Source organism: Etheostoma spectabile, chromosome 8 (assembly GCF_008692095.1).
Source record: "Etheostoma spectabile isolate EspeVRDwgs_2016 chromosome 8, UIUC_Espe_1.0, whole genome shotgun sequence".
Lineage (NCBI taxonomy): Eukaryota > Metazoa > Chordata > Actinopteri > Perciformes > Percidae > Etheostoma > Etheostoma spectabile.
The window spans coordinates 19,365,622-19,373,972 of record NC_045740.1 but is presented as its reverse complement, the minus strand read 5'-3'; the positions used below and the strand labels follow the sequence as shown (position 1 = coordinate 19,373,972).

Sequence of the window (8,351 nt, the reverse complement as noted above, 5' to 3'; positions counted from 1 at the left end):
ACAAAAATTGAATTTTTCTTCCACTTCCGCAGCGGTTCTATTGTATTTTGTGTTGAGGCCTATTTTTAAAAACAAAACCAAATGCTTGAACTCTGTGGGAGAGAATTTTTCTATAACTGCCAACTTGGATCAAAGTTGCAGTTATAGAAGGATTTTTTAGTTTGCCTATCATCTGCATTATTTTAGAGACGACGTATATTTTTAAATATTAAAACACACAAAATATTTGATTCATTAGCATGATAGTTGACGTGAGCTTTTACTTTGAAAAGTAAGAGAGATATTAGTATTTTATTCCAGATGCGAGCTTTTATTTTGAAAAGTAGAAACTCGGAATGGCAGAAGGATTTTTTCAGTTTGCCTATCTGCATTTATTTTATAGACGAATCATATTTTAAGTGTTTTATCATTCAGTAGATAGTCTGCATTTATCTTATAGAATGTTTTGTAAAAAACAAAAAACATATTTAGTCATTTGTGATTGCCGTTAACGGAATTCTTTTTTTTAAATTATTCGCGATTTTGCATTTTTGACCCTTGGATTTACCGTTGGACCGCCCTCGCATGGACGATGAACCGCATGAGACGGGACGGATGACATGGGACGCTCCAGGCTGCAGCCATACTCTTGTGTTTTTCCTAATTCCAGCGGTACATGGTTGGGATGCGTGTCTTCTTCTTCTGTTATATGGCATTTGGCATAACAACACTTGTTGCATGACTGCCACCAACTGTTAGATGTAGAGCATCAGCTGTGTGTGAAAACATGGAGGCCACAATGTTTTTCTGAATAATTTGAAACATGTTGTCTGTATATGTTTTTAATTAAAGTACCTATATGTGTGTTGTTTAAAGTACCTGTATATGTGTTTAAAGTACACACTGTTGTTTACAAGTACCTGTATATGTGTTTAAAGTACCTGTGTTTAAAGTACCTGTATATGTGTTTAAAGTACTGTGTTTAAAGTACCTGTATATGTGTTTAAAGTACCTGTGTTTAAAGTACCTGTATGTGTGTAGCAGAGATAGCAAAAAAAACAAAAAAGTGCTTAACAGACGGCCAAGTAAACATGCAGGTTTTTCTTTTTTATACGTGGAGTTAAGAAAGAAAATGATCTTCCAAATGCATGCATAAACATGGTTTTGATAAAGTGTTGTAATGCAGAGTGTAATATATATGTTCATAATCAATAATACCTGCTGTGTTGTTCAGTCTAATCACCACAAGATGGAACTACAAGTCTCAAGAAATCTGGGTCTTTTCTGATCAGTTTGTATAAAACAAAAAGTTTCCTGTAGTCAATAATCTGTAAGAAAAGAATATGATGATATGATTAGCCTATAGACCATTGAAACAGGAAAATTAGTTTTTAATCAGCAAAGACAAAGTTATTGTTGGAAGTAAACTTACATTTTAAGCATATTTTATCATATGTACATATATATATAGCTGAGGTCAAAACTGAATCTCCACACAAGTATTGAAGTTACTGATCGCTCCTTTAATCATTAAGTTCTCTGTAACATATTTTAAAAACAACTTATTGTTTTACACACATACAACTCATGAGTTATCACCTTTGATTTATTTAAATGACAATGTGAATTTGCATTTTAAAAACACAAAAGCAATTAAAGTGCTTTAAATCCTTCACTCTTTTGGATATGTGAAAATAACTAGAGTTTGTCCCTGGTTTACATAGCACAGGTAATACAGTGCATCACATGGAAATTATACAATGATTATAATGTAAATATATTGATAACAAACAGAAAAACATTCATGTTAACATGCAGGTTCTTCTCTTTTATACTCAGAGTTAGTAATGAAATTTCTTCCCAGGAACATGAATCAACAGATTTGCAAGTTGCCATCACCATACCGGAGTATTTTACAATTGATTAACCCTTTAAAATGAAATACACTTACACTGTTAACCCTCTAAGTTTATAAGGTATTTGCATATAACCTGATCCCCATGTACTTTATATCTAAACGGTGAGAGAAAATTCCCATTTCTGAACAGCGAGTCTCAAAGTCCGAGAGCAAAGGGTTACGAGGTCATTTGTCACTTTCTGAGTTAATCATGGTCTCGGCCTGACAACAGTAGTGTAATAAATTAATAAAATAGCAGATATATATGTAATTGATGTCTAAAATTAAGTTTCACACTGGAATTGCCCATTGCAGGACGCGTTCTTTTTTGTTTGGGGGGGGGGGGGGGTCTACTTTTATGTTTCATCTTCATCGTTTCATAGGGCCTATGAACAGTGGCCTTTGGCTAGGCATGTGCACTGGGGGTTGTACATGGTCACCGTGGGGCAGGGGTTGGAGTAATACGGTCACTGGGGGTTATACATGGGGCTGGGGGTATTCATGGGAGCTGGGGGTATACATGGGCTGGGTGTCATGGGAGCTGGGGGGTTATACATGGTCACTGTGGGGGTTAACATGGTCACAGTGGGCATGGGGCTGGGGTGTCATGGGAGCTGGGGGGGTATACATGGGAGCGGTGGGGTTCTACATGGGAGCGGGGGGGTTGGGTATACATGGGAGCTGGGGGGTCATACATGGGGAGCTGGGGGGGTTATACATGGCCGCAGGGCTGTGGAGGCCACGGGGCTGGGTTATTCATGGGAGCTTGGGGGTTATACATGGTCACTGGGGGGTATAACATGGCCACAGGGGCCGTGGAGGCCACGGGGCGGGGTTATTATGGGAGCTGGGGGTTATACATGGACACAGGGGCCATGGGGCTGGGGTTATTCATGGGAGCTGGGGGGTAACACATGTTTGTGGGGGCCATGGGACTGGGGTTGTTTATGGGAGCTGGGGGGTTATACATGGCCACAGGGGCCGTGGGGCTGGGGTTATTCATGGGAGCTGGGGCCACAGGGTTGGCGGGTGGAGCAGGGGTTTTGTACAACGCGTTGCCCTGCTCGATGTTTACAGTCCCCGACAGGACATGTAGGACATCAGTGAGAGTTCTGTTCATCTTCCAGAACTTGTCTTCTTGGCTTTTGGACTTCATGGCGTTCTTGATAGCACTGGTCTTGGATAGTTTCTCCATTTCGTTCGCGACAGAGTCCAGGGTGACGCAGAGCTCCCTCAGAGTGGCCGTCACCATGGCAGAATTTTCACCCGCCCCTTTTTGTTTGATGGTGAGAACCAGTCTCTCCAGAGATCTGACTCTGTCTGAGATTTCGTTGCAGCGCTCCCTGCTGACCTTCACGTTCTCAATAGTGCGGAAGATCGTGAAACACAGGTTCAAGACCGAGTCTTCAACGGATGTGTACGGGCCCGTGGCTCTCCGGATCAGATCCATGTTTAGCTGTGGAGACAGAGACGCAGTCAGCTGGGGTTGAAAGGGAACCAGACTGAACTTCTGGACCAATGGAAGTTGGTCCAGAACTAGACAGAACTAGACAGAACTAGACAGATGGAAGCATCTGTCTAGTGTAGCAGGTAGTGACGGCCAAATGAAGCTTGGTGAACCAGTGTCTTTATTTTCTGAGCCCACTAGATGGCGCTCTTTGTTCAACAACAGGTTGAGAATACACTGAATTGAAACGCCTTAGGCCTTTCTCTTAAAACCAAGAGCGCCATCTTGTGGGCTCAGAAAATAAAGACACTGGTTCACAAAGCTTCATTTGGCCGTCACTAGTAGCCAGACCTCATTACACGGTGCTGTGGCGGTGGAGCCGGCAATGTGAGACTTGACTGAACTCAACTGAAATGGAAAGTTGCACAAATTAATCTGACCTAAACTGAAGAGAATTAGGGAATTAAAAATCTAACCTGATGTTTTGCACCTGGGCCGGCTGGGTTATTTAACCCTCATGTTGTCCTCGGGTCAAATTGACTCGTCGTATATCAATGTTCTTTACAATTCCCCAAAATAACATGATTGATTCCACCCAACGCTCTTTGACAAGTACAAATCTCTACTTTCATTAATTTTGGGGCGTCTTATTCAATTTTATAGCATTTGGAGAAAGAAAGTTGACATATTCCAGTCTGTGATTATCATCAACATCCATTCCTTTAATTTTAGTCTAAATAATTCCTAATTTCTGCTTTTCTAACTCAAACATTTGGGATAATTTCCTATAATTGAGGTTTATTGACCATAAATTCCAAAAGTAACTGTAAAACTAAAGTTAATACGTTATTGTCATGTAGTGTTGAAAAAGTCAAAAGAAGTGACAAACATTAAAAAAAAGTGTCAAAAGTGTTGAAAAAAAGGGACAAAAACGTAAGAAAAAGTAAAAAACATCGATAAAAAGCGTCAACAAAATTGTTAATTTTCAATTTTGACGGGAAGACAACACGAGGGTTCAACTGACTCATTTTTGCCGCCAAATTTTAAAAATAAGTGAGATAAAGATATATATATAATACATATATTTCATCAATCTTGAATTCCTAAGGTGCATTTTAGATTGAACGCAAAGTTGTTTTTGTGCCTTGTGTTTCTGTTGATTTAACCACAGATATGTATTTGCATTTTTTTCATACCAAACAGCTTGTTTCACAGCGTTACTCAGCCTGACTTTAAGCTGCAGTTGTGATTGCTCAGAGCAATTAACTTAATCATGCAATACCTGTTTTTATGTTGGCTGCTTCAACCAACCCAAAATCATTGAATATTTATAATGTGCACATTGCACATTATACTGTTGGGTTGTTTTCTTCTCACAATGCATCATAAATTATAAACTTAATAAGCACAAAACCTCCTTCTGAAATACGTATGAGGATAAATAAAGTAGAATAGGATCTGTATGCAGTCAAGTAAAGAATAACTACCTCAAATATGTATTTAAAGTACAGTACTTGAGTGAATGTACTTTGTCTGGTTTCCTCTTATCTTTGTACATTCAATAAGTCAAGTCAGGTGCATTCAGGGACAACCGGTCTCGGAGATTTCTAAGAAATGATTCACTCAGTTCTGGGAAATGACAGAAATCTTTTATCTTTTGTGAAAGAGCGGCCTGAGTTTTAAGTGATCAAGAGCAAATATGAATTACCTCCAACTCTATTAGTTTTATGTGTATACACCATTAGAGCAAAAAACAAAGTGTGGGGGACATGTCCCCGCTGTCCCCATGGGAAATTACACCCTAGCTTGTATATGTTCACACTTAATTGTCCGTTAAAGCTGATTGTGACTCTGAGGTTTTTAACACATTTTGTGTGTAACATCAGAATATATTATGTAATATGTACACGTATCAAAGCTGTCCTCTTAAACCCTTTTGACTCCAGGTTTGAGTATTTTTAAATGTTTTAGATAACTATTTCCCAGAGAGTAGATTTGATAAAATATATATATTTTTTTAATTTTGAAATCCAATATTAAATGAACTGTTACGAAAATTCAAACGTTATTATTTGAATCGGCTGTTTTGTCTCCGTGTTGTCGGACGTCATATTCAGTCGCAGCCCACTCACTCCATCAGTGCATGTATAGGACCTGTGTGTGTGTGTGTGTGTGTGTGTGCATGTGTGTGTGTGTGTGTGTATGTATTTCAGGCCTGTGTGTAATAAAAACAGAGTGTAAATTGTAATTCCCCACTAGAGAATCAATGAAGAGTACTCATTAAAATGTAATGTGGCTGTAATGGTAATCTACGGTTGTTGTTTTTGGAGATATGTCAGCAGTTTGTCGTATGAGTTTGTTATTTATTGGGTAAGCGCCACGATCTGAAAAGGTTTGACAAACACCGTTTCAGACAAACAAGGATTAACGAAAGGTTCCCATTTTTTTAACTAGACACATCAAGAGGATACATTCATCCGCTCAAACGTCTTTTACTGCCTATTACACTCTTCGTGTTGCTGTCGCTCCACCGCAGCTCAACAAGAAAACACAGAGAGTGAATTAGGTTTTAAAGAGATTGTAAACTTTGTTTAAAAAAGGCCTTCAGATTAACTTTGGAACGTATTTGTGCACAGAATGAAGATTATGTGGATTTTGCCCACCATCACTTGCAATGACATCGAATTACATGAAAAGGAATCTTAATAATTCAAGTAAAACCAGTTTAAATGTTGATATGGCCGCTTGACAGACTAATGACAGACTAAGTATACCTGTACTTCTATACCACTAACCTATACTACTAAATGTTCCTTTATGTCTAGAGCAAACTCTTTATTCTTAAGCAAAATACATTTAAAAACCACATGGATTATCTGATAAAGTTATTAACTGTAACAACGATTAAAAGTGGACAGTATTTTTTACCCCATGAAACATTTAGAGAGTTTCTGAGGACAGCAGAGATAATGTAAGATCTCAGAAAGAAGCAGAGTTCAGTTTAAAATTATTAAAATCCTTAAAAGACTTCTTTACCTGTTGGCCGCTGCCTGTCCAAGTGTCCTGAATCCAAGTGTGCAAGTCAGAGACAAGTCAGAGACAAGAATAATGCATCTGTGTTCTTATCATCCATGTTTGGCGTATTGCCAAAACCATGCCCACTGGCCAGAAGATGTGGGTGTGCTTCATCGAATACCTCAACGTACATCTACCGGTAAACGCTCTGCATCGTTTACTGAGAAGATTACTGGAAACGCCAAAGCTATGCAAGTGGGCGACAGACAGACTGAGAGACAGACAGACAGACAGACAGACAGACAGACAGACAGACTGACATCTTCGTCCGCTTATCCGGTATCAGGTCTCGGGGGCAGCAGCTCGAGCAGGGGACCCCAGAATTCCCTTTCCCGAGCCACATCAACCAGCAACGACTGGGGGATCCCGAGGCGTTCCCAGGCCAGGTTGGAGATCTAATTACTCCACATAGTCCTGGGTATTCCCACGAGGCTCCTCCGACCTGGACGTACCCTCACCTAGTCCTGGGTCTTCCCCCGAGACCTCCTCCCAGCTGGACGTCCCTCCACCTAGTCCTGGTGTTCCCCGAGGGCCTCCCAGCATAGGTCCCTCCACCTAGTCCTGGGTCTTCCCGAGGCCTCCTCCCAGCTGAGCGTCCTCCCCCTAGTCCTGGGTCTTCCGAGGCCTCCCTCCCAGCTGGATGTCCCTCCACCTAGTCCTGGGTCTTCCGCGGCCTCCTCCCGCGGATGCCTCCAACTAGTGGGTCTCCCGAGGCTCCTCCAGCGAGACGTCCCTCCACCTAGTCCTGGTTGTCTTCCCCGAGGCCTCCCTTCCAGCGGGACGTCCCTCCACCTGTCCTGGGTTTTCCGAGCGGCCTCCTCCCAGCTAGACGCACTCCACTGTCCTGGGTTTCACCGAGCCCCTTCCAGCTGGACGTCCCTCCACCTAGTCCGGGGTTTTCCCCGAGGCCTCCTCCCAGCTAGACGTCCCTCCACCCTAGTCTGGGTCTTCCCGAGGCTCCCTTCCAGCTGGACGTCCCTCACCTAGTCCTGGGTTTTCCCGAGGCCTCCTCCCAGCTGGACGTCCCTCCACTAGTCCTGGGTCTTCTCGAGGCCTCCTCCCAGCGGGACGTGCCTGTACCACCTCCTAGGGACCCCCCAGGAGGTATCCTCACCAGATCCCCGAACCACCTCAACTGGCTCCTTTCGATGTGAAGGAGCAGCGGCTCTAATCGAGTCTCTTGGAGGACTGAGCTTCTCACCGATCTCAAGGGAGACACAGCACCCCCACCCCCCCCCTCCTGAGGACACCCATTTCGGCCGCTTGTACCCTAGAAAAAGACAGAGAAATGTTTATACATGTATAATAGGTTATGTTTATTTGCATATCTGCAAACGTGTCTCTTCTGATTGAAACACTTTCTCTTGGGGGAAGTTGTTGGGTCTTTGTAAATTATAGCATGTGGTCTAGACCTAAAGTGTCCTGAGGCAACTCCTGTTATGATAGGACATTATAAATAAAAGTGAATTGAATTCTACCCCCAAGCCACTAGATCCTAAAGGAGGACAGTCAGTGTGTCTACATGCACGGCAGTAACAGGGGTACTACCCCCCCCCCCCACACACACACACACACACACACTCACACACCATATAACACAACACATACGTGTGCTGGAGGTCAGAAATATCAAAATAACAATAGAATACAAAATAACAGCAAACTAAAACTCAATTGGGTAAAAATAGAGTGAAAAGAAATACCTTGGTAAAACTTAATATGATGAACATTCATAATTAATAACAGTAAAAATCTAATTACAAAATGGCTGACTGTAATTTTGGAGGATATCCACCTGATTGGTCTAGAGCCTCGTATTAGATCAACCCTGGAGCGTGTTTGTTTTGTCCCCTCTCACGTAGCATTCCTCCTCAGGTGTCATCTGAAAGATATCCATGGCATCTCTGCCAACAACAACAACTATTTGTTGAGCCTGTTTATCCTGTTCAAGGC

General features: G+C 42.0%; 1 protein-coding gene and 1 long non-coding RNA gene across 2 annotated transcripts in view; one reads left to right on the top strand and one right to left on the bottom strand.

The window, feature by feature from the left end:
• LOC116693788 (REST corepressor 3) overlaps positions 1–6,485 on the bottom strand; it is a 6,995-nt gene extending 510 nt beyond the window's left edge. The window contains exons 1-2 of the mRNA XM_032523022.1: positions 6,360–6,485; positions 2,729–3,332 (exon numbers count right to left, since the gene is read on the bottom strand). Of these exons, the coding sequence (XP_032378913.1) occupies positions 2,729–3,326 (598 nt within the window). The 5' untranslated portion in view covers positions 3,327–3,332; positions 6,360–6,485. The remainder of the gene's footprint in view (positions 1–2,728; positions 3,333–6,359) is intronic.
• LOC116693813 (uncharacterized) lies at positions 2,603–3,013 on the top strand. The gene is made up of 3 exons (XR_004332996.1): positions 2,603–2,669; positions 2,747–2,816; positions 2,897–3,013. It is a non-coding gene; the product is annotated as an uncharacterized LOC116693813 (long non-coding RNA).
• Positions 6,486–8,351: the final 1,866 nt, after the last annotated feature.